The 27,626-nt window shown below is 37.3% G+C and overlaps 1 protein-coding gene across 1 annotated transcript in view; it reads right to left on the bottom strand.

Annotated features, from left to right (window-relative positions):
* Positions 1 to 27,626, bottom strand: part of UVRAG (UV radiation resistance associated) — a 257,065-nt gene that overhangs the window by 122,441 nt on the left and 106,998 nt on the right. The window contains exons 5-8 of the mRNA XM_082682360.1: positions 26,249 to 26,375; positions 9,174 to 9,258; positions 7,325 to 7,412; positions 5,928 to 5,988 (exon numbers count right to left, since the gene is read on the bottom strand). Of these exons, the coding sequence (XP_082538486.1) occupies positions 5,928 to 5,988; positions 7,325 to 7,412; positions 9,174 to 9,258; positions 26,249 to 26,375 (361 nt within the window). The remainder of the gene's footprint in view (positions 1 to 5,927; positions 5,989 to 7,324; positions 7,413 to 9,173; positions 9,259 to 26,248; positions 26,376 to 27,626) is intronic.

The following is a 27,626-nucleotide window of genomic DNA, read 5'->3' on the forward strand; positions in this document are numbered from 1 at the left end:
TGACCATACTCTCTCAGAAGTGTAGTGTGGAACACATAACAATTTCTTAACCTGGGAACCTAGACTGTACCAAGCAGATGACACACACATACTACTTCAGTTCCTTCACACTTTTCTTGTAAGGGCAAAGAACACAGAGTTCCCAGTGACTTGTACTGTGCTAGACTGAGGATGGGCTTCTCACACTAATGTCTGATGTTCTTTCAAACCAAACTGATAGGAAGGAAAGAAGAAAGGAAGGAAGGAAGAAACAGCATTCATTTCAACTGACTATTCAAACATGCCCTAACTGACAAGAATCCTAATCGTTCTTAGAGACCATGTCCTCTTGCCCCAGTCCCATCCAAATACCTTGAGTAGTATAATGCTTTACTTCTTTTGAAGTCTGTATATCACACCACCTTAGAGACTGAAATTATATTACACTACACTGTAAATTCATTACAGTTTAATCATCATATATAATGTTAGAGCTAAGAGAAACCTTAGAAATCACTGAGTCTGATGCTATCAATTTGGAGATGAGACAAATGATTTAGGTGGTATAAGAGACTTGCTCAGAACCATACAGGTAAAATCCATGAGTGATGGAATAAGACAGAGGATTATATATACACCTGTGCCCCCCAAATTCCTCTATCCCTGGAGTCAGAGCCGGGACAGGAGTTCTGTCACAGGTCACTGACTCCTGTGTCTCCTGCTTTCCATAAAGGATAGGGCTTATGGAAATTGAAATATTCCTATCAGTAAAAGGACTTGGTCTCTAAGAACCTTCTTTTAGAAGGGAGAGGAGAAGAAGTAGATGATTTACAGTAATGAAGGATAATGCTGCACTAAGTTTGCATTTTCCTATATATGCTTCACACTAAGCTTTTCCTTTCCTAGGTGGCCAGACAGAAACGAATTTGCAAACTTCTGGAAAGCAGGAGAAGGCCTCTTAATTAGCCTTCCAAACAGGTCAAATGCAAACTATGAGTGCTTAAAAAAAACCCCTATCCAATGCTAAAGATGCAAGCACCTACATTTTTTCATATTTCTAAAAGCTTAATATTAAGGAAGTGAGTTTGCAAATCTTGAGACAATGTCCACGTATCTACTAAAAGAACAAAAACTAGTCTTCTAACATCACCTCTCTTCAATGACCCAAACAATTCTGCTTTAATTTAAGGTAAAAAGGCACCCTAAGAGAAGCCTACACATGGAACTAAAAATCCAAACAGAAACAGCAAAACCTGGAAACTGGATAATACTGGAAATCAGTTTTGATTCTGGTTATTTGCACTCACCATTGTTTCCCTAAGACTCCCTGCTCCACCTATTAAAAGCCCCAGGTTGTTTCCCATTCCAGGCCACAGTGCTCAGGCACAGCCTCACTGTTAAACACCATGGTGTTGGATTTCCAATATTGAAGCTTTATATTAAAAAGCATTTTAAAGGACCACGGGTGAGGCATTACAGGGCCCAAGGGTATTCCAATACCCTCCAAAGGAAAACCACCTCCTGGTAGGGAAGTCACTTTCATCACCCCAAGACCACTGAACCTCCAGTGGGAAAATGTGAGCTCATGTGGTTAATTATGGCTATTGCTGGCCACGAACCTCAGATGTCATTTTCTGTTGCCAATCACTTCAGCTAAAAAACCAAAAGGTTTAAGGTTTCCAGCATTCCAAGATCTAAAAGACTTTCTACCTGCCAAAGCCAAAACCTGGCTCTCTGGGGTGTGCTTTTCCAGTAAGCATTAATGACGTCCCTAACACCTAATGCAGAGCAGAGGTTTGTGTTCCTTATGCTGCTCTGGGGGTGAGAAAGGTTACAGATGATAGGTTTGTTGGTGAGAAGAAGTTGGGGGAGAGTGGAAGGATTCAGGGAGTAACAGGAATAAACTGTAAGACTCAGGTGTGTGAAAAAGATTCTAATTTAAACAGTGTTCTCGGGAGCTTAAAAACAAAACAAAAAATTGCAGTTTCCTCCTAATAATAATTTCTAATTTGCTTTTTAAATGTAGAAGAATTATCGAGAGCAGCAGCTTTTGTGTAATTTTTATGATAATAAATACCATCAACCCACAACGGCCATGACAATATTAAAAATTAATTCAAATGCCCCTTTGACTTATGTGTTGGACAAACTATTAATATTCAAATGCATCCAAGTACAATAAGTGATCTAAAGGCTCTTACCATCCTGCCTTCCCAATCACTGAGGCAGCTGATTTGTTAAGGAACCAAGCACCCACTGATGCAGACAGGACAAAATATTTAAGACTCTAATCACTGCCACAGCATCTATGGAATCATTCCATGTTCTCAATGAGACACTGTTTGACATATGGTCTCTCCTTTCCAAGAAATCATGCCTGCATAAAGGGATACAGACACAGAAGGAAATCTGGGTCTCATTACCACAAAAGGCTCTTGTGTTATGGATTACTTAAAAACACACACAAACAATTTTTTTTTTATGAGAAATGTCTCAGTCAATGGAACTCAAACGAATACCCTTCAGCAGACAACTTTCTCCCATCATGTCCAGGCCTCTTTGGCAAACTCTACCAGTAACTTACCCATTTAAAAAAGCACAATAAAGGTTGGGCGACTATGGTAGAGTTTCCCAGACAGTGTCAACCCAAGCAATGGAAAGTCTGTCCCAGCAAAGTCTTGTGAATATCACAGAATAACCAGTGTGGAGGTCCTTACTAGAGAAGGACCGAGAATGCAGCTGTTAAAAAACACTAAAAAGTTGTCAGAAGTTTGGAAGAGGTTTTATTCAAAACAAGGACACAAACTGAATCATGACAGGAATAATATGAATCTTAAAATCAGGGTGACCAGAAAGCTGACCAGAAATGACTTTAGCTCTGCCACTGGCTAGTATGAGTCTTTGGAAAAATTAATTAATCTCTCTGAGCTTCAATTTTCTTGTCTTAAGAAAATGGAATACAATTCTTTCTCTCACAGAAAGAATTCATTCTCACAGTTGTGAGAATTAAATAAACAAGAAGCACCATGCACGATGTTCCATGTTACCACATTTCTCTACTCGCCCAATCTAAAATGTCCTCTTCCTCTTCTTCCAACAGGGGAATACTATTTTGTCTTTTAAGACACCTCAGGCACCATCTTCTCTGAAAAGGTTTTCCTGCTCCCCTTCTGGTGGCACTGATTATATCTACTTCTTTGAATCTTGTGTCCCCGTTATGAACTTCAAAGTGCCTGATACAGAGTATGAAATCAATAAATGTGTCTCAAAGGCTTTGATTACAAGTTTAACGGCCTCACCCGGACTAAAATCTCACTGAGGTAGGAGCGACGCCCTACACCTCTTTGCGTTCTCTCAACACGTGGCCCCACAGGTAATACCCACGAGGCACTCAATGAGTTGAGTATATGGAAGTGCCTTGCAAAATGCTAACATAAGATTTTAAAGTCTAATACCACCACATGTGCTTCTTAAAATTTCTGATTGCTAGGCCTCATAGGGATTGACTGGGGCCTTAGAGTAAAATTGCCCATTTGTTTCATTTCATCTCCCATTTCATTTTTCAGCAACTGCACTAAAAAGCTAAGCTAATTTTTTAAAGGGTAGGAAAAATATATTCAGTTTGGTGGACATACTAAGAACAGAGAGCTAATGAAAGCCACAAAAAACTGGGAAACTAAACAATTCGTATAAAACAAAAATAGAATCAAGAAACATCTCAGAGTGGAGTAAGGTGACTATCACCAATACAGATATCCTGGACTCCCCTACTGCCTCCCTGCAGATTATTCTGTATTAGCAGGAAGAGTGACTTCTAAAAACACAAATCAGCTCATGTCATCCCCTTCTTGAAGCCTTTCAGGGTCTCCCCCCTCCACTGAGAATAAAACATAAACTCCTTACAGTGGCCTCAAGGCTCTGGCTGACCCCTCCTATGTCCTCTGAGGTAACTCTTCCCCCTGCGCTCTACTCTCCAATACAGGTTTGATCTTTTCTGTCCTTCCTTCTTTCCCTCCTACTTTCCTTCCTTTACCTCCTCTCTCTTGCAACTAATTCCAACTACATTTATATAAATTATCTTATATGAAAAGTGCTTTCAAATATTATCTCATTCAGTTCTCACAACAAATTAGAGATGTGGATCTTACCTCATTTTACGGTGACAAAATTAAGCCAAGAGATTCCATGATTTGCCCAAAATATAGGTCTTTTCTCTCATACCTCCCAACCCTAAATTGTTTTCAGATATGTCAAGCCTATTCCTCCATCATGAACTTCGTGCTTGCTGCATCCTCTTCCAGGAAAGCTCCTCCCCCAGATGCAGCAGAGTTAGAGTCTTTCAACCTTCAAATTTTCTGCTAAATGTTTACCCTCAGGTCTTCTTTGATTGCTTTATCTAAAGTAGGCTCCCCTATTGTCTCTGATAGTATATTCCTTCTTATTTATTGGCTGTCTCTCTTAACAGATATTATGCTCTATGAAAGGAGAGACCGTATTTGTGTTTTCTATTATTATATCCTCAAAACCCAGCACAGTGCCTGGCATATCGGTGTGCTCAAATAATATTTTCCAATGAATGAATCCTTTGTATCCCTGGAACAGGACTCAAGGTATTTAATAAGGTTTGTTGAATGAAGAAATGAGGAAAAAGATGTGCTATGACCTTCAGGACGTCCTAACTTTGCCCAAAATTAACACCAAAGCACATTTATATGATTTAAAGAGACTGGAACATTTTATAATGGAAACCAAACAAATTCCAGCTAGTCATTACATAGCTTTGTGGTCTTAAGCAAGTCACTAAATAGCTCATTTATACATTGTAATAAGAAATTATACCACTTTCCTTATAGGTTTCCTTTGTTTTTGTGAGGATTAAAGATTAGGCAAATGTCATGCTTTTACAGATCTAATCTGCACAACAATAATGCAGAACTGGTAAGAACATGAATCAATATGTTCATACTATTGATTAGGAAATCAATTCAAAGTATGGATGGCTTGTTCCAAACTACATGGTTTCTAGAAAAAGAATCAGGACTTTAACATAGGTTTTCCCATTCCTGTTTTATCACTCATATTATGTCCCAACTACTTCTTGTAAGGGCTGTTGTAAAGGCCAAAGGAGGTAACAAATTAGTCTGAAATGTTAAATGACCATAAATAACATTTTCTTTATTGGGAAATGGAAGAAAGTCTGAAACGAAACTAGTAATGCCTCTTTTTAATAACTTCTTCCCAAATAGATAATACACCACCTTCGGGAATAATCTATGAAGCTATTTAGTAGGCCTCAAAGCACTGTACAGGCTAAGGGAAAAGAACCCACTCTGCTAACAAAAAAAACCAAAAACCTCTTTACCAATATGTCAAATAAAATAAGTTCTTTTCTTTGGCCTCCTGGTAAAGAGATTAGGAAAATTAAAATACTTTAAATATAGCAATTACTAAGAACCATAGCCTGTAATATCTTTAATGTCAATTTTTCTTACTGGAAAGAGGACAAAAATGACAGTATAAATGTTGAAACCATGGTAGTGGTTTCATGTTACGAGAAATGTGATTTTCTAAATAACAACAGAACAGATTAGTGTTTGTTATTCTCCTGCTCCCAGAGACAAATTTTTCAGGAAAATCAAACCAAAAGGATAGAGTGATTCTTCGTATTCTTAAGAAACTGTCTAATTTTTTTAAAGCTCACTTAAAACGATTTTCCTTTAAATTTCAAATAGACAGCTTAATAGTTTTTCCCCATGATTAGAATTAAATATTCTCTTACATCTCCCATCAGAGAATCTGACTATGTTCTTTCAGCTGGGAAGGGACAGAAGGTCCAAAAGCCCTCTGGATAAAGTGCTAGGCAACCAACACTTCAAGAAATCTCTATTTTTCTCTGAAACATACCCAGTTATTATATAAATCATTAGATGCAAAAAGAAATAAAATACCTTGGAAGTCCTCAGAATTGGGCAACTTGACACCACATACAAAGTAATCCTTATGCTCATTCTGTGAATATAACCAAAGAAATTATTTTTTTCCATGTAAAGCAAAGAAACCCTAAGTCATATCTCAAAGAATTCAGTAGGTCAGTGTTAACTCAAAGACAATATTGTGCTACACTCAAAATATTATCATAATGATAATATTGTTGAAGCTGGGTGACGAGTATATAATAATTCATTATACTTCTATCTGTACATTTGTATATACTTGAAATTTTCAATATAAACATTTAAAACATCATGTCCAAGCAAAAAGCCATGTAAAATTTTTATTACAAAAATATTCCTTGATCAATTCATAGTTATAAATGAAGATTTTTAAGTGGAATTAACAAGATTCTGTGAGCAACCTAAAATCCCATTAGCTTTCCTCTCAGAAAATTAGTCTTTTAAATCGTTTTTCATTAAAAAGAAAATAAAATCTTCAAATTTAGTGATCTGGCTCTCTAAAAAAGAATTCTCATCATTTTAATTTTAGTGAAGTTTTATTTTTCAAATTTACTTTAAGAAACTAGTTTCAAAAACTTCACATCCTGACAGTTACCCCAGGAATTTCCTAAGTAGTACTAATACATTAATTATCAGTTATATTTTTAAAGCAGTACATATACAATTCTGCATGTATGTCAGAATTGATGGTAGTTGATAATCTAGCTGAGTAAAAAAGATCTTAAAGAGACCAGAAGTTATTTGGCATTCTTTCAGATGAAGCTGAGTGCATTCCACCACCAAACTGATACAAAAAAAAAACAAATGGTGGAACCTAACATGTACCCACTTTTTAAACAGATATTAGCTTCTGAATGAATCATGATGAGCATGTGATTAAGACTGGAGCAATGAGTTTATTATTATTTCCTTTTTAAAATATTTTTTTCCTCTTTTTTTATTAATTATTTTTATTAACATATAATATATTACTTGTCCCAGGGGTACAGGTCTGTGAATTCGTCAGGCTTACACACTTCACAGCACTCACCATATCACATACCCTCCCCAATGTCCATAACCCAACCATCCTCTCCACAGACCTCCCCTCCCCTCAAGCAATCCTCAGTTTGTTTTGTGAAATTAAGAGTCTCTTATGGTTTTTCTTTCTCCTGATCCCATTTGTTTCATTTTTTCCTTCCCTACCCCCATGGAGAAAGAGGATGTGGTATATATATATATAATAGAATATTATGCAGCCATCAAAAGAAATGAAATCTTGCCATTTGCAACAAGATGGATGGGACTAGAAGGTTTTATGCTGTGAAATGAGTTTTTTCATTGTGAAAACATTTCAAACAGAAACCATCTTAAAAAAAAATGTTTTTCTTTCCAGAAAATTTGAAACTTACCAAATCAATAGGATAAATGTAGGAAAGTTCAGATAGTAATTGCCTGCAACGAATTGTCAACTGAGCATTAGTCTTCAGAAAGAGTTCCCTGATGAAGAAAGATAAAAAGCAAATTTGTTAAAAAAACAACAAAAAAAAAAGTTTTCATGCTTGTTAACATTTATTTCCACATAACTAATGTGGAGGAAGATTAAATGGCCTGCAGTAGGCCACAGAAACACAGTAGTCAAGAATAATAGCTAACATGACTCCTGACCTGTCTCTAAATAGCATAAATCAAGATAAAATATAGACGCCTATTGTGTGTGTCTAATACCATGCTAAGAGATGGAAAGGGTAAAAATAATCATGGACCAAGCACCTAACACTCTATGTCAGGAGCTTTATAAATGGCTTTAATCATTAAAACTCAATTAGGTTGATATCATTACACCCATTTTACAAACAAGGATACAAAATTTAGAGACACTCAGTAAGCAGACTAGGGTCTCATTTAATCTGAGGCCAATGTGATTTCTGATTCTTTTAAGGAAGTCTTCTCTTTCTCACTCATAGCTACCTCAAAAAATAGCCTGCTGCCATATTCAGAAAATAAAAGAATAAAAAGAACAAACAGTAAGTTGTGGTAAGAGATGTACCTCTTTTCTTGAACTAAAGACATAAGACCAAGAGATAAAACATCTATAGGATAAATTAACCTGCTCAACTGTGTTAACGATTTAAGAAAAAGAGGGATGCAGAAAAACTATAGGTCACAGTGGAATGTAAAAGTAGTAAGAAACACAAGGAGTTCTAAAGACCTAAAGGGATCTAGTCCTGTTTTCCTTGTGATCAGGACAAAGTAACTTCCCAGAGCCTTGCCTTCCTATCTGCAAATTGAGAAGATCAGACCAGATGATCTCCACGGTTCTTTCCAGGTCTAACATTCTTGAATGCTCAACTGCTAAGGTTTCTTGAAGAAAAATGTAGAATGAGATGGCTTTCCAGAAAAAGTGAGTAAACATGAGCAAAAGAACAGAGGTGGCATCAAATTAAGCATGTGCTGGAAAAAAATAAGAAGAAAAACTATTAGCATCTGTTAACTGAATGCTGTGGAGGACTGAAATTAGCTATAGTTGTATAGTGCTAATTTATTGAAGGTTATTTGAAAATTAAGCAAAATAATCACCATGACTTCTTAAGAGGAGAAAAAAATATGGTAAACCTCGTATTTTAACAGGAGAGGTCTGAGGTGCCTGGGTAGCTTGGTCCGTTAAGCGTCTACCTTCAGCTCAGATCATGATCCCAGGGTTCTGGGATCAAGCCCCGCAACAGGCTTCCTGTTCGATGCTTCTCCCTCTCCCTCTGCCTCTCCACCTGCTCATGTGCCCACTCTCTCTCTCTCTCTCACAAATAAATAAATAAAATCACAAAAAAATAAAAATTAAAAAGGGGAGAGGATGAACTGGAAAGACAGACTGATGTTAGATAAGCTAGAAACTGTGGCAGTAATCCCAATGGACTAATACTAAACAGGAGTAAGTCTGAAGAAATGACTGAAGAAAATAAGCTACTCTATCGTAGAAGATGGGAAGAGGAGAAGATTCAGACATTAAGTCATGGTGCTGTGGCCTTAAACACTAGAAAAACAATGTTCATGTTTCTGATTATGACTATACACTAGGAACTCTTGTAATGGCTACATTACTGAGTAGATGCTGCATAAATATTCGTTGAATAAATCAATGTGGCACCGACATGTGCGGAATGTAGGTTAATACCAGCAGCTTTCAAAGAATGCTACTTTTCCAAATCCCATCCTCAAAGCAAACCCAACACTCTTAACCATTATTCTCAGGGCCACGTTTACCTTTTCGCAGTACACTCCTTCCTCAATTCATTCAGTGATTCCTTCTGGAGTTGAAGCTTGAGGTGCTCAGCTGAAAACGCACTTCCTAGAGACAGAGGGAGACAATTCCCGATGTAATACTGCAGATAGGACTGCTTACCAACAACCAAAAAGGCAGAGCTCATCCCCTAACCGTGAATAGATTCAGAGGCAAAGTAAGCTGGGTATAGAGGTCTTCTGGAGGGTTCACTGGAAAAAACCTCCCTACTTGTTCAATTTGACACAAGTCTGGCCTCTAGCAGGAATCAAAGAGTAAGAGTCTCTGCCTCCAGATTTCTGGATTGCTGACCAAGAAACCCTGATGAGATTTCAAAATTCAGACAACTTCGTTTTAAAAAGAAAGTTGCTGTGGACTCTAGGTGTTCCTGCTTATTCACTGAAGGTTCATCAATTGAATAAATAGACCTTTCTGGTGAGGGATGTTGCTAATGGGGGGGAGGCTATGCAAGTGTGGGAGTTTGCAATATATGGCAAATCTTTACAACTTCAGCACAATTTTGTTATGAACCTAAAACTGCTCTGAAAAATGAAGTTGATTTTCTAAAAAAGTGGTTAATTTCTTCTCACCTACAGATACTATACAACATTTCTGAAAGTATAAAAAGTAGAACAGGAAAAATTACTTGCATTTTGACTACTTATTATTAGTTCGTAAATATAAGTAGTGTTAGCTACAATACCAGTGTGTAGGAAATGTATATTCTGATTTTTCCATATTATGTCATAAGCATTTTTACATGTTGACAGATAGTCTGAGTTGTAATGTTTAATGGCTGTGTAAAATTCAATTCCATGGATGTGAATTATATGAATATTCCACATTTTAACTGATACCCCATATCCCAATCCCATTACGGAACATTTAATTTCCTTTAAGTGTTTGCTTTAGCTCTACACAGAGATTTGCATTTGTTTATATGCCTGATTGTTGTATTTATATCAACTTTTGTAACCCACATTTCCATTTATGTGATCATAAAGTCCTTTTACATCTTCCTATTCTAAGAAATGAGAGCATCTTCTGTCCTTGACAATCCAGACCTGATAACACCAGAAATATTGAGGCACAGTAAAACAGTCTTAGATCCAGACACACTAATCTCTGGATCTTACAAAGGGGATTAGTTTCATAAACCACAATCCAATAGGAAAGGGGGCCTTCAACTAGTCTGCACATCTCCTGCAGGAAGGAACAAAAAGTACATTACTGACCATAATACAGTTACACCTCCGCATAAATTCACCAACCTAAGCAATTTTTAAAAATTTTTTTTTTATTTTTTATAAACATATATTTTTATCCCCAGGGGTACAGGTCTGTGAATCGCCAAGTTTACACACTTCACAGCACTCACCAAAGCACACACCCTCCCCAATGTCCATAACCCCACCCCCCTTCTCCCAACCCCCCTCCCCCCAGCAACCCTCAGTTTGTTTTGTGAGATTAAGAGTCACTTATGGTTTGTCTCCCTCCCAATCCCATCTTGTTTCATTCATTCTTCTCCTACCCACCTAAGCCCCCATGTTGCATCACCAACCTAAGCAATTTTATCAACATATTTCTCTCCTCTCTCAACTGTATTTAAATGATCCATACATTGTTAACTTTGCCCCCCAAACAGAACATAATCAAGAAACACCACTTATCTTTTTTAGCCACAGTATAGGTCCTCCCCAAATATTCACCCTCCATGATTTCAGATGACATTCAGTTGACAACCTCCACCATCCACCCCATGTATGTGTTGAACAATTATCAAATATTTGAAATTTTCCAGGTAGCTATCAGTGATTTCTAGTTTCTTTCTTTTAGTCAGTGACCGTATTATACATCATTTGACTCTTTCGTACTTGGGATAACAACTATGGCCTAACTGAATGTTCCATGTACACATGAAAAAAGGTATATTCTGCTGGTGTGCATTGGGGTGGTCCACTCTTAATCAGGTAAAGTTAGTTAGTAGTGTTGTTAAAGTCTTTTCTCCTTACTAATTTTGTCTTCACTTTTTCTATGAACTAGTGAGAGATAAGTGTTGTGGTTTCCAGCTATAAACATAGATTTGGCTATTTCTTCTTTGTTCTACCAGTTTTTACTACCTATATACTCTGAAGCTCTGTTATACATATTTAGAATTATTATGTCTTTTTGTGACTGACTCTTCCACCACAATGTTTTTAAAATCTGTCTTTATCACAGGTAATATTCATTGTTATGAAATCTTTGTCTATTATTAATACAGCCACTTTGGCCTTCTTTTAATTCATATTTGCATGATATACTATTCCTATTCTTTTGCCTTTCATCAATCAATCTACCTTTATATTAAAAATGGGTTTCTTAGAGATATATTAGATATCTTAGAGATACCCATTTTATTTTATTTTATTTATTTTTTTTAAAAGATTTTATTTATTTATTTGACAGAGAGAGATCACAAGTAGGCAGAGAGGCAGGCAGAGAGAGAGGCAGAGAGAGAGGAGGAAGCAGGCTCCCTGCTGAGCAGAGAGTCCGATGCGGGGCTCAATCCCAGGACCCTGAGATCATGACCTGAGCTGAAGGCAGCGGCTTAACCCACTGAGCCACCCAGGCGCCCCGAGATACCCATTTTAGTTGGGTCATTTTTAAATATAAAATCTGAACAATCTCAGTGTTTCAACTGAGATATTTAGACTGCTTACACTTAATATAATTGATGTTTAGCTTAAAATCTACCATTTTGCTAGTTGTTTTCTGTATGTTCCACCTATTCTTTGCTCCTTTATCTTTTTTTATGCTTTTGGATTGAATATTTTTTACCATTCCCTCTTTCTTCACTACTGGCTATCTTACCTCCATTTTAAATTTTTAGTGGTTGCCCCAGAGTTTACAGTATATAACATCAATAAACAAGTCCAACTTCAAATACTATTATACTACTTCATGTAGAATATTAAAAAAACTGTAAGTACCATACTCCCACTTCTTCCTTTTCCCACTGTTCACATTCCTCACACATTTTACTTTACACATGTTTTAAATTCCAAAACATTGCTATTTTTGCATTAGAAAATAGTCTTTCATAATTATAAATAAGAAAAAATGTGTTTATAATATCTTAAACCATTTCTGGATATCTCATTTTTTGTGTGTAGAGCCAAGTTTCTGTCTGTATCATTTTCCTTCTGCTGAAGAATTTTTTTTCTTTTTCCTTTTCTTTTTATTTTTTTAAGATATATTTATTTATTTCAGAGAGAGAGGAGAGAATGAGAATGGGAGGGGCAGAGGGAGAAAGAGAATCTCAAGTAGACTGCACACTGAGCACAGAGCCTGACTTGAGGCTCAATCTCATGACCCTGAGATTATGACCTGAGCTGAAACCGAGTCAGAAGCTTAACCAATTGTGCCACCCAGGTGCCCCAAGAATTTCTTTGAACATTTCGTAAAATATAGGACTGGTGGTAATGAATTATGTTAGATTTGTCTAAGTCTCTTTGCACTTCAGTTTGGGTAATTTCTATTGATTTATATTCGAGTTCACATATTCTTTTCCTCGTTGTATCACATTTACTGAAAAGTCTGTCAAAGGCATTCTCCACCTCTGTTACTGTGTTCTTTCTTTACAGCATATCCATTAGACTTGTATATTTTATAGTTTATATCTCTCAGCTGAAATTTACTACCTAGTCATGCTTGTTATCCACCTTGCCACAAAAGCCTGAAGCACATTAATCGTAGTTATTTTAAACTCTCTGGTAGTTCCAACATCTGAGTCACTGCTGAGGTTTTTTCTTCTTCTGAGTTAATTTCTTCTCAATAACATTTTGTTGGTGGTATTGGGTGGGGGGAGAGATAATGATGTTTTTTTTTCATTTTTGCTCTTCCATGTCTCAAAAATTTTGATTGAATACTCACTATCATGTGCAACAGAGAACACAGGACAATAGAGCAAGAAAAGAGCATGCATCTTCTGCTGTTATGGGAATTGAGTCAATACAATTAGGAACTGGGCTGCGTTTGAGTTTTGTGGTTGCTGTTTTGTTGTTACCTTCAGTGTAACACATTCTTCAAATTTCCTCTAACTCCCCCTTATTGGAGGTGGTGATGGTGGTGAAGATGATCTGCGGGAGGCTTTTTCTCAGGGAACCTGTTCCACACTCAGATTTGGGTATTCCATGTAAACCCGCACTGAAACAAGAGCAACTCACTCCTCAGGTGGCACACTGTGGTGGCTCTCCAGCCTGGTTGGGGAGGAGAGCAGAGTTTTTCTTTCATCTTGTTTGAGTTAAACAGACCCTGTGTCCCTTAGGTATCAGGTAGGGCTTTCTCAGTGATACTGTCCTTCCCCCAGGGATAGAAGGTTTCTAACAGTCCAGGTGCAACAAGGTTACTGCCCTACCCTTAAGGGCAATGTTTTCTTTTTTTTTCCTCCAGTCCTTTACCTATGCCCACGGGATTGCAAGGGCTTAACAGCTCCTCCTCCAGAGGCTTAATGCTTTCGTTCTTAGAGAAGAGTTGTGCTTTCTAACAACAGTATCCACTCCCATCCCCCTAGACCTATACCACACCAAGGGAGGCTTTCTACATCTTCTATCCTGTCTCCAGTCTTTCTTGTGAATATCCAGTGTAGATTCACACAGAATAAACTATACACAGGTGTGAACTGCCTTCTAGTTGTTATATAGTCTTACAGGAGTGCGGACTTAGTGGTTAGCAATTTGTTAAAAATTATGACTAAATTATTTTGCCTTCTTAGACAGTGGCCCAACTCCCCCCTGTGCTCTGCCACTATGGAGTCAGCCCTCATATCCTGTCTCATCTTTTCTTATGTATCAGGCTCCTTGGTTGACTTGTAATCTTAGTTCTTTAGATTCAAGAAAAGTTGAGTTTGTACATTACCCAGCTTTCTCTTGTTGTCAGGGTGGAAATGAAGTTCCTTCTACCTTTTTACATCCTAGGCAGATGCTAGAAGTTGAATCTGATTCTTTCTATTTTCTGCTCCTTTTGGGTCTGCTATTCTGTTTGTGCAACTTGGGCTAGTTCATACTGTTTTCCTCTAATATATGATGACCCTTGGTTTTCCCTTCAAATCCATGAACGGGGGTGCCTGAGTGGCTCGGCTCAGCTGGTTAAGCCTCTGCCTTTGGCTCAGATCATAATCTGAGGTCCTGGGATGGAGCCCTGAGCCAGACTCCCTGCTCAACAGGGGGTCTGCTTCTCCCTCTGCCTCTGCCTATGGCTCTCCCTGCTTTCCATGTATGTGGCTCTCTCTCTCTCTGTCAAATAAACAAATAAAATCCATGGACAAGCAATTAAACTGATTAGTACAGGCAACTAGTGTAGGTATCTTTTGAAGCTATAAAGATTTATTTACATGAAAGGCATTATTCCCAAATGCCAGCTCAGTGTAAGCGGGTAGGTCCTATTGACAATTGGGCTTTCCTTCCAGGTATATATGCCATGCTGGAAGAAGGTAGTACCTTTACGTTTAAACCACCACAACTGTCAAGTAAGGAGAACTTCACTTTGGGATTGTGTTACTCTTAGGCATTTCACTTCTAAGTAGAGCGGCCTTTCATGTTTTCCCTCTAGGTCAATTGTAAAAGTCCAGAGCCAGGCTCTGTTCCACCTTCCAATGCCAAACCCTTGTACCATGGGACCTAACTAGGTCAAGAATCCATTATGTTTAGAAAGCAGTTGGAGCAAGTATTATAGGAAGTTACTCCAAATTCACAGAGAAAAGAAAATGAGCTAGTAGGCCCAGCTACCCGAATTATTGCTCCATCATTCCTGATTTCTATACTTGGAAATTCCAAGTTGAAGTCTCTGAGAGTTGTACCAAAAACCTTTTCTATTTGTGTTACATGCTGCAGTTTTTCTCTACTCCAGTTTATGCATCAAAACAATCATATCTATGTAGCGTCTTTGAGAACTGTGTCAAAATCTTTGCTATTCCAATGGTACCCTCTGTTATTTTCACCACCATCACTGGTTCATTCTTTATGCAAGTATCTTTATGATCGATCACTGGGTCCTTGAGAGGGAGAGAGAGAGAGCAAATGCATCTGCTTGGTTTACCATATTCCAAAATGGCTTTCTGAAATGTTTGGCCCTTTCCATGTACACACTAACATTCCACTCTGCTAGGAAGATGGCTTCTCTGTTCAGCAAGAACTCCAGTCAGATGCTTAATTTTAATAACCAAATTTCAATGCTGTTTCCTGAAAATCTAATAGCTAAAGAATATGAATCTTGCTTCCATCAACAAAACAAAACACAGACTCTTTGGGCTCTTTCTCACCAGAGAGTTTGGTCTCAGACTGGACAATGGCCAGTTCCTGTCAAAATTAAAGTTAAAACCAATAAACCGTCATTCTTCTGGGTTTTCTACATCAAGTCAGATGACCAAAAAGCAATATACTTGAACTATTTTAGTTTCCTTCCCTGCAGAATTGCCTTTTCTGTACTATGATTTATGATGCTGCCCTTCTCAAGGGTTAACAGATATTTCTTGCTGTAACTTTTGCAAAATTGCAATTGACTATATTTCATTATGCTATTTAATACACTGCACAGAAGAAATTGCATGCTAAATTCCTCTCCGAATTTAGTGCCAATAAATTTTTTTCTCCCTAAAGAACTGATGCACTTCCTTCTAACATGCAGTGGGAAGCAGTGGATTCCTTTCGTAATTCTACACAAATGGCTTGATGGCTAACAAGGTCCGAGCTCATTTTAGTGTTTCAATACAATAGGCAGATCCTACGGGAGGCAGAGTACTATACTCTATAGCCCCCATACTCAGGAAGCAGAAAGATCAGGGCTGAAATCCTACATATGCTACTTTCAGGACTCTAGACAAGTCTCAACTTTTCTGAGTTTCATTTTCCTCATCTGTAAAATGGGGATTAGTTTCACTTTTGTTCAACATTTTCATTCTCTCAACCTGCTCCCATGAAGCTCTGAGTGGGTAGAGAAAATTACACTTTAAACATATAAACACAGAGCCTACCAGGCACACTGTCCAAATATCAATCCTACTCTAATTCGCTCATTAGTGTGCTTTCCCACTCTTGGACCTGACTACTCCACACATTCCCTCAATCCTTAAACAACCTTTAAATTGAATACAATTGTCTCACCTCGTACCATCCTGAAATAATCAGATTCCTTCACAATCCTACCCACTACCTAATATGGAAACCTGCCCCTGTGCCATTTTCTTAGCCTTCTCCTGTTCAGTGGGTAAGGCAAATAGCTTCATTTATATAAACTCCGGATTTCTTTTCATTCCAACCCATTTCAGTCACACTGCTCTCTTCCTAACAAATTATGTTCCAGCTACCGTGGCCTCTTTTCTGTTCCACAGTCCAAGCCCTTTCCAAGCCTTTTCACTTGCTGTCTCCTATGTTTTTTCCAGCAATTCTTACCTTCAAGGCTGAGCTCCTCAGGCAAACCTTTTCTGAGCAATCTCTGCAGAAATGGTCTCCCACAGTTATCGTCTATCATCATAGCTTGTTTTTAGTACTTGTCACAACCTGATACTTACTTTAGTTGGTTTCTTGTTTCTTACCTTACCGACTAGGTAAGTATCCAAAATTGGAAGTCTTAATTAATTCTTCCTTTTTCTCTCTTTACCCAATATCTGCTTTTCCCCCAGCATTTGTCTTTGTTTAATCATCCAGCCAGTTGTCAAAAACAGAAACTGGAAACCATCCTATGTCCTTCTCTCCCTCTCTCCTCAAACCCACCAAGCCATTAACAGTAGAGACTATCATCGAAATATTCCTGGAACCTATACACTCTCTCCTTCCTTTACATTGCCAATCTGTTTTGATTTTAATTATGGAAGGCTTAGATTATTGTAATTAACTCCCCAACAGTTCTCTATCCTCAACTCTTCAAAGAGAACTTTCTAAAATATACGTTTAATTCCCAAACTGTATTCCAGTCCTCAATATGGTTTCATCTACCTTTTGTCTTTCAAAGCTTACTTAAGTTATTTCAGTAGATCCCCAGCCCTTTCAACAAAAACATTTATGATTAAGGCATTCCTTACCCCTGTGGCTTCTCCTATGGACCCTTACTTAAATGTATCCTTAGGTGTAGCTTTACTAGAATTACCTACAATTCTCTAACCTACCTCTATGCTTCTATATAAAGTGTTCCATCTATCTGGAAAGTATTCTTCTAGACTCAACCTAAGGGTCACCTCCTTTACCCGGTGTTGACTTTCAGATACTTACCTTCTGTGCTCCTATAACACCTTCTAAATATCTGTGTCATACACTTAGCACACCTGTCATTACGTTTCTAACATCTCACTGATGCTGGGGTCATTGTCAGTGTTCTATAAATGATGACTAAAGAGCTTGATGAAGGTACACATGCATACACATCCTCAGTGTTCTTCCTGTTTCCTTTACATGCCTTCTGACCTCTTCTTATCTCTGTGTTGAACCAGCCAATTGCAAAAGTATTCTTTGTAAATGCCACATCTAGCTTTTTGGAATTCCATTAGAGAAAAATGATGGCAAGCCAAATGAAAATTCTGTCGGATGGCTTATTTTTGCCCATCTATACCTTCCATTGCAAAAGAGGGAGATTAAAATATGATAGTTTACATTCCCTGTAATCCAATTAGGACATTACTGGAATAAATCATTATAAAATATATGGAAACAATCATTCTGAAAAGAAAACCTGAAGTTTACTCAGGACCCAGATTTGTCCTCCCCACTGCCAAGTTCTCTGCTTTCACATGCTACACACAATGTCAACAGCTCAAAGTAAAAAAAACTTTAATAGCATAAGCCCCAGGGAAAAACTGTCCTCAGGTTCAGAAGTTTTTGAAAGGCAGATATTAATAATTTTTAAGGAAGTCTGCTTAGGAATTTCTGTCAGACGGCTATAAAAAAATCAGAACATATACACAGACTAATAAAATTTAAATTCTGCTACCATTACAAATAAATATATCTTGAATTATAAAGTCAGTAAGGTGATTTTTCAATTTGTGACCTTATGATGGAAGAGGAGAAAACTGTTACATAATACTTAATAATGTCTTTATAATTTCAAATAGAAATCAGTGACCTTTTAATAGAAACTGAAGCCCTAACTTAAATATACTGTGTGATTCTTCTTTTATGAGAAAAGAGCACAATACTTTACTGACCAAAAAGAAGCTAATTAAGTAGAACTAGATACATAGTTCATCTTACTCAAATTTATTACAAAATAAATAACTGGAGTGCGTTGGTGGCTCAGTTGCTAAGCATCTGCCTTCAGCTCTGGTCATGATCCCAGAGTCCTGGGATCAAGCCCTGCATCAGGCTCCCCGCCTGCTTCTCCCTCTCCCATCCACCCTGCCGGTGTTCCCTCTTTCACTGTGTCTCTGTTAAATAAATAAATAATCTTAAAAAAAAAATAAAATAATTAAATTAAATTTAAAAAAGCAATGATCATAATTGATGGAAACTCCATATAAAACATTTCTTATTTTGGCAATAAAGGATTAAAACTTTCTATTTACTGAAATTACCAAGCGGACTTTTTCCCTAAATATCAGCAATGAAATCTGACATAGCTGACTTCTACACACTACATTACTAAAAGAATGTGCTTGTTTTTGCTCCTGCTTAGCAAAATGAATTGATGATCTTTAAAACAGAAGGTCCCACCACATGCCTTCCCAGTTAATAAACAATGTCTATAAACACATATACACACTTAGGGTCAGAGAATCTCTCTCGCTCTCTATTTTTGTACCTTTCATTGCTGGGAAATACATTGTTGTTACCAAACTTGGAAAAATAAAGAGATTTGTAAAAAAGATTAACAGATTCCGCTCCTTTTTGCCAATCTTAACTTTCTGAGGTAAACAGAGTATTAGAGATGTAAGAAATCTGGACTGCATAATTCAAAATTTTTTGTTTTGTGAAGAGAAGATAAGACCAAAAAGGCTGAATGACAGGTCTAGGGAGAAAATGAGAAAATGGCAGATTTTTAATCCAGACTTCTTAATGAATTAAGATATAACCAAATCAAAGACATCGTTGGGGAAAAAAAAAATCACTTCACCCACCCTATAATAAAAAAGGTATAGAGTAGAACAAGGTTCTTTATCTAATAGTCCACAAGCCAAATGGAAAACTAGGAAACCATTAGTCAATTTATCTGTTGGGCACATACTAGAGAAAGCAACAATATTTTGTTTCGTAGAAACAAGACAGGTGTTGGAGTCAGAGAAACCTAAATTTGAATTTGGATCTGCTCTTATTTGTGACAAATGTCTCTGAGGCCCAATTTTTCTCATTTGATAAAATGGGGGGAAATTATTCTCTTGGGGCCCCTTTAAGAGCTAAATAATATACCATAAGTGAAATATCTAGCATGTTATGGAATTTCAATAAAAGTCACGCACTTTTTAAGATTTATGCAAGGTTTAAATGAATGTATTTTGTAAGGTTTTAGATAATAGTGACAAAAGCACAGAGTTTAGAGATAAAGGAAGGTCTAGGTCAACATCCCAAGTTTGCTCTGAACTATCTGTTCATAACTGGCCCCAGTCACTTATCTTCTCAGTTATCTCATATATGTGAAACAAAGATAATGATATTTTCCATACCTAGGTCTCAGGGATACTTTAAAATCAAATACGATAATCTCTGTGCAAGCACTTTCTAACTATAAAGTACCTTATATACGTTATTATTACTATCAAGAAAATTAACTGCATTGAAAAATAGCCACTTCCTACAAAGCTTAGAGAACTGTGCTTTTAAAAAGTTCATATCATTCCCCAGGCACACTGAAGAGTTCTTAGATTTTGTCAACATTTGTAAAATATGTTTAGATTATAACCTAAACACATTTCCTTAAGACCAATGTTTCATACCATTTTCTAAACCAAATTTCAAGCAAACTAATTTAGATGGAGTGTTGCTTCTCTAAGATTTGGGGGTTGAGGCAACAGACACTGTAAGCCAACATATAATTAATTAATGGAGAGATTATTTGGTTTAAGACACTAACGAGGGGAAATCTGTTTTTTATTAACATCATAAGTTAAATGACTAATATCTGCCAACAATGAAAATGCATCCAATAATAAACATTAATACTGAACAGATCAGCTCATGGCCCATCTGGAAGTTGCTGTAGACAAGTTGAACACCACAGCCTTTGAGGAGTGGGAAGGGGAAACTTACAGGTGTGGAGTAATGAAGCCCCTCAGAGCACGTGGCCACTCAGCAAGTCAGCAACACGGACAGAAATTATCTTTTTGCCTCTTCCCAATATATCATCCTACCACAATAAATTTTTATAAACAAAAATATAAAATATATAATAGGCACCTGGTTTCTCCCAAATGTTCACACAAATTAATCCCTATGGCACTGCTATGAGCTGCTATCCTCACTACACATATGTGTAAAAAGTTGCAGAGTTAAGTAGTTCCTTTAAGATCATCAGAAGAATCAGCAGCAATGATTAAATATATTACTGACTTTGTATACTAACTGCACTCTTGGGCCAAGAACCAAGTGCCTGGATAAGCACCAAATTCCAAAAAGAAGTCATAATATGTAAGAAGTCAGTAATATTCATATTAGCAAGTCATTTCACAAATGATTAGCAAACATGCTAAATCTAAGCCACAAGCACAGGTGACAAATACATTTTCCCCTTCGTGTTACCAATACCAGTGATTCAGGTGTTTTTAAATATTTTAATCTGACTCAAGATTCATTAAATAGTACATTCAGTGTAATCATGCAAGAATATGCTTCAATACTAATGCTTTCTCCAACCGATAATAAATATGTCTCTGGTTACTTAGCACAATCACTCTGAAGAACAGCAGTCCCCACCAAGTAGAACAAGATCTACTGGTACATAAATCTGGTTATCTGTATCCAGCCACCCCTTCTTTCCAATCCCCCACCCCCACCCTAGTGCTGACCACCACAGTTTATAGAGATACACAATGGCAGAAATTTTGCAGCCAACAGCAGCACTCTTTCTCCTCTTTATGTTTGAGACCAAGGTGTTAGATCCAACAGTTCAGGAAAATACAAAATAATATTCATCTCAAAAGTTTGTATAAAAGTGGGGAGAAAGCTCCTGCAATATAGAGTCAGTGTTAAAAGTCAGTAATTCTGACCCATCCTGGCAAATATATATTTAACTTTGAGCATTTTCATCCTTTATTTCATGATAAAATGGAGATTCAAGAATGTGCTAATTCTGGGTGCCTGGGTGGCTCAGTGGGTTAAGCCTCTGCCTTCTGCTCAGGTCGTGATCTCAGGGTCCTGGAATGGAGCCCTGCATCAGGCTCCCTGCTCAGCGGGGAGCCTGCTTCCCCTCCTCTCTCTCTCCCTGCCTCTCTGCCTACCTGTGATCTCTCTCTCTGTCAAATAAATAAATAAAATCTTTAAAAAAAAATGTGCTAATTCTGATTTGACTGTCATAATTAAAACAGGAGAACAGATACCTACAAAATCCTATAATCTTCCTTTGCTGCAGAGTTAGGCACCAGTAACTCTGAACACAGGCTCCACTCTAACTTGCTTTGTGGCTTTGGACAAGTCCTTAATCTCTCTGAGACTCAGTTTCCTCATCTGAAAATTGAATAATAATATATTTATTGAATATATATATTTAATATATATATTCAATAGATATATTGAATAATAATATATATTTATTATTAGGAGGATAATAAGAATACCCTTAATTGATAGGACTACAGGTAAAAACCAAATAAGATAAAGAATAGAGGCGTGTGGGTAGTTCATCGGTTAAGCATCTGCCTTCAGTTAGTTATAATCCCAGGGTCCTGGGATCAAGCCCCACATTGGGCTCCCTCCCTACTCAGCACAGAGTCTGCTTCTCCCTCTCCCACTGCCTGCCACTCCCTCTGCTTGTGCTCTCTTTCTCTCTCTAGTAATTAAGTAAAATCTTAAAAAAATAAAAAAGATAAAGAATAGAAAACACAAGACATTGCCTCAGTAATGAATAATCTATAAATATAAGCAATCATTATTATTACACTCAGTCTTTTTTTTTTTTTTTTGGAGATTTAATTTATTTATTTGTCAGAGAGAGAAAGGGAGAGTACAAGCAGGGGGAGCATTAGACAGAGGGAGAAGCAAGCTCCCTGATGAGCAGGGAGCCCGATGCTGGGCTCAATCCCAAGACCCCAGGTCCATGACTGGAGCTGAAGGCAGACGCTTAACCTACTGAGTCACCCAGGCACTCTGACACTCAGTCTTTTAAATGGGATAGAAATCACTGTTTCTCATTCCATCTGTTTACAGGCTGATGACAGACTTCCGGGGACTTCACTCTATCATTATAAGAAAAACACAATTGAGAACATAACAGAACTCTCCCTATCCTTTTACCATATGCTGTTGATAATATACATTCCACAGGCTTTACTTAGCATATCTTTGGTAAAATGTGGTATTATACAGTATTATACAATGAGAGTTTTAGAACCAATAGATCTGAATCCTAACATCACCTGTCACTAGCCGTGTGAACTTAAGAAAGGTATTTAATATCTCTGACCCTAACTATAAAATGTCAATAATAATAGTACTTACCTCACAGAATTATTGTGGTGATTAAATAACATCATATATATATATATAGTGGTATTATAGCAACTGAAACATTATAGCTATCAGTATTATTACTTCTCTTTTTAGAAAATGGCAAATGGGGACGCCTGGGTGGCTCAGTTGGTTAAGCGGCTGCCTTCAGCTCAGGTCATGATCCCAGCGTCCTGGGATCGAGTCCCACATCGGGCTCCTTGCTCCGCAGGGAGCCTGCTTCTCCCTCTGACTCTTCCTTCCACTCTGTCTGCCTGTGCTCGCTCTCATTCACTCTCTCTCTGACAAATAAATAAATAAAAATCTTAAAAAAAATAAATAAATAAAAGAAAAAAAAAGAAAATGGCAAATGCCCTGAACCCCTCTAAAATGCTATAGTGTTCTCATTTTAAAAACTGATGATCCTACAAAAAGATGTGCAGAAATACATGCTACAGGTAACAGGCAATTTGAATATAATAAAAATTCCACACCATCATAAGAACTAAGTCTTGCTACAGAGGAGAAGACAGCTACCTAGTTATCTGGAGTCACTCAATAGAAACTGTGGAAATAGACTCTGCTCACAATGTCTCACGATTTAAGTGGCATTATCCCATCAGACTCTCATGTCTCAAAATCAATATGTAAGCTGTGTTGCAGCACAGATAGCTTTAACAACCACTGCCAAACAATATATAGTATTTTTTTCTATAGTGTTTCACATGATAGTATCAGTTTTCCCAATGAATGCTAAGCTAGAAGGTACAGAAGTCTTTATTTTTTGGCAATAAGCCACGACATTAGACTGACAACCATGAATATGAATCATTCATTCAATAAATATTCATTCAATGCTTACTGAGTCCAGGCACTGTACCATGCCCGAAGAATATAAGTTTTTCACCCAGCACACAGGCAATGTCTCCCCTCAGAGATCTTAGTGCCTAGAGGAAGGGATAAACTAATAATTAACAATGCTATAATGGACACAGGATGCTACGGAAACACATGGTAGTACATCTAACCAAGGGGGCAGAGGCAGGAGAAGGGAAAGGGAGCCAGTGAAAAATTTCCTGGGGAAAGTAACATTTAAACAGTGGCTTAAATGCAGGCATGATAGACTGAAGCATATTTAAGAAACTAAAAGTTTTTTTATAGCTGAAATATTCAGACTGACATGACATTGTAAGTCATGCTAAGTCAGGATGTGATGTAGGAATCTGCACATATAATAAAAATCAATACCACTTTAAAACAATGAGTTCTATTTCTACACATCAGCAAGAAGGAGAACATAAAATTTATACATTTATAATAGTATAATAAAACATCAAAAAATAGAAATAAATTCAATGAATTATGGGAAACATCCATGTACTAACAATTAGTTTATCTTAATCATGTTTTGTAAAGATTTAATAAACAAAGAAATATACCATTTTCTTGGGTTGTAAGACTCAATATTGTAAAGATATCCATTATCCCCAATTGTATTGATAAATATATTAAATGTAGGTCCAATCAAAATACTAGCCAGATTTCCTTTTCTGTGTAGAACCATATGAAAATGCAAAAGGATAGGAATAAGCCAGTTATTGGTCATGCTAATGGCCACAGACTCTATATGAAATGTCCAGAACAGGCACAACTATAAAAACGAAAAAGTAGATTTCCATCCTTGCAAAGATGAAGAAAGGTGATCTTGAAAAGGAACAACTAAGGGGAAGAACTTTAACAGATATAAAGACCAATTATAACACGAGAGAAATGAGAACAGTGAGATAATGGCAAAGGAACAGGCAAATGGATCCACGGAACAGAGGGCCTGCAACAGACAGGTAAGTACATGGCCACCAGTTTATGACAAAAGTGAGCCTGCAGTGCAAGGGAGAAAGGTTTCCAGTAAATGGTAGCGGGTCAATTGAATATTTGTATGAAAAAAATGAATCTTATTAACATCATACACACACAAAAAAATCCTGATGAATTACAAATATAAATGTAAAAAGTAAAATAGTAAAGCACTTCAAAAAATATAGAATAACACCTTTATGACATTAAAAGCAGCAAATATTTCCTAAACTGGACATAAAAAATCTTAACTATAAAAGGAAAGATTGATAAAATGGAACTTCTATTCATGTAAAGGTATCATTAAAGAAAGGGTGCCTAGGTGGCTCAGTCAGTTAAGGGCCTGCCTTTGGCTCAGGTCATGATCCTGGGCTCCTGGGATTGAGTCCCACATTGGGCTCCCAGCTCAGTGGGGAACCTGCTTCTCCCTCTGCCTCTCCCCCTGCTTGTGTTTTGTCTCTCTCTCTCAAATGAATAAATAAAAATCTTAAACAAAAACCAAACAGAATGAACTGGCAAACCACAGAATGGGAGAATACATTTTTAAATGTATATTTCAAACAAAGAAACCTTATCTATAACATATAAAGAACTACCGACCCTCTCCCCCCACAAAAAAGCTGGGAGGAGGCAGGTGAGAAGGTCCTGGCAGGAAAACTTAAACAGGTACTTCATAAAGGAGTGTATCCCAGTCAGCAAGAAACATAAAATAGTATTCAACTTCATTAGTTTTCAGGGACATCAAAATTAAAACTGCGAGGAGATACTACAACATACCCACTAGAAAGGCTAAAATACAAAAGAACGAAAGTTCCAAGTGCCACCAATGACACAGGACAAGAGAGCCGATACACTGCTGGGTGGAGAGGAGGTAAAATGGGCACAAGCACATTGGAAAACTTTTCAACATAATTTACTAAAGCTGAAAATATGCCTATCTTGTAACTATATAATTCTGCTCCTAAGTTTATATCCAACAGAAATGCATAAAAAATCTTCATTAAAAAGCATGTATGAGAAAGCTCGTGGAAGCATTAGCTAATACTTCCAAACTAGAAATTGCCAAAAGCCAGAATTAATAAATTCATATATATATTTGCACAATTGAATATTATGGGCAGTAAGAATGAACTAAGACTATAGAACATGCAGGTTAGGATGAAACTTAAAAACAAAATATTGAACAGAAGTCAGCACATAAAATGTACATATTATATGATTTTATTTGCATAAAGTTTAAGATGAAGCAAAACCGATTTTGGTGTAATAAGTCAAGGTAGTGCTTAGTCTAGCTGGAAATATCATAAGCAGAAGGGAACACGAGGAATCTTCTGAGATTCTGGGCTCCTTGTAATGCCCTGTTTCCCAGTGGAGATGCTGCCTACATAAGTGTGCTCATTTTGAAATTTTGAAATATTGTGTGGGTGTATGTGTGTGTATCTTTCTTTGTACACCCTTCTGTATCACCTTCAAAATACTTCCAAAAACTTTTTAGAATCATATCACCGTATTTGTACAAAGATGACTATTTGAGCCTCTGGAGAATGAAAAAGGAAAACTGAATGTAGAGGTTAGGCTGTTTGTATGGTATTTTTACTCACCTTTGTCCTGTAATGCAATTTGTTGCTTATGCAGTAATGCCACCTCCCGTCCCAAAGCTTTCTTCTGTCTTTCCAGTTCATTTCGAAGCACCAAAATTTTTAATTGCAAGCACTCACTTTGTTTTCTCTAAATAATTAAAAAGCACAGGTAAATTTATGACTATGAAAGTCATGACTATGAATAATTATACATTCACAGTGTCTCCAAATTAATAATGATGTAAAACACTTTAATATTCACCTAATTTAAAGATCTCTTGAATAACTTAATTATCAGCACCGGCCATTTTAATAGAAAGAACACAGATACAAGCAGAGAATAAACCTGAAGTCTGGGGACAGGTGTTTCTAAGAATCCAAAAAGCAGGAGTGCCTGGGTGGCTCAGTGGGTTAAGCCTCTGCCTTCAGCTCAGGTCATGATCTCAGGGTCCTGGGATCGAGCCCCACGTCGGGCTCTCTGCTCCGCAGGGAGCCTGCTTCCTCATCTCTCTCTGCCTGCCTCTCTGCCTACCTGTCCTGCATCGGGCTCTCTGCTCATCAGGGAGCCTACTTCCTCCTCTTTCTCTCTCTGCCTGCCTCTCTACCTACTTGTGATCTCTGTCTGTCGAATAAATAAACAAAATCTTAAAAAAAAAATTCAAAAAGCACTACAAAATATCTCAGGACTCTTTCCCGAGATCACAATATAATTAAGACAAAAATACATTTAAAAAAAAAATGGAGGTCTCAAAAACTTAAACATAGAGATACCACAGGACCCAGAAATTCTGCTGCTAGGTACACACCCAAGGGAATTAAAAATATGTCCATACAAAAACCTGAATATGAATTTTCATAACAGCATTATTTATAATAACCAAATGGAGGAATCAATTCAAATGTCCAACATCTGATGAACCAAAACAAAATGTGGTACATCCATACAAAGGAATATTACCTTGCAATAAAAGAAATGAAACAGTGATGAATGCTACAACATGGATGCAACCAAGGTACTCTACTATCCCACAGATTTCAGAGAAAGGTAACCAGGGACCTGGGGCTTTCACACCTTTCAGGTGATAACCATCCACAGTATCAGTGAACAGCACAAGTGGAGCCTGGATTTACAAAAATAATGAGATAATCCTCTCCCTCCCAGCTGAGTGATACCAGAGGAGGCTTAGTGGAGAGTAAGAACTTTCCTTACTACACAGTGCTAATGAGGCCAGCCTATTCAGCATGCTATCAGTAGAGGCCATATGGGGAACAATATCAAAGTATTCCCACACCACTTAGCCAGGTCAGTAGCAGTGAAGGCCTAGTGGAGAGTGGGAACTTCCAGTCCTGCTCAAAAGTAAGGATGCCCTCCCCCACACTCCTGCCACTTGGGTGTCAA

This window comes from Mustela nivalis (assembly GCF_964662115.1).
Source record: "Mustela nivalis genome assembly, chromosome: 9".
Taxonomy (NCBI): Eukaryota; Metazoa; Chordata; class Mammalia; order Carnivora; family Mustelidae; genus Mustela; species Mustela nivalis.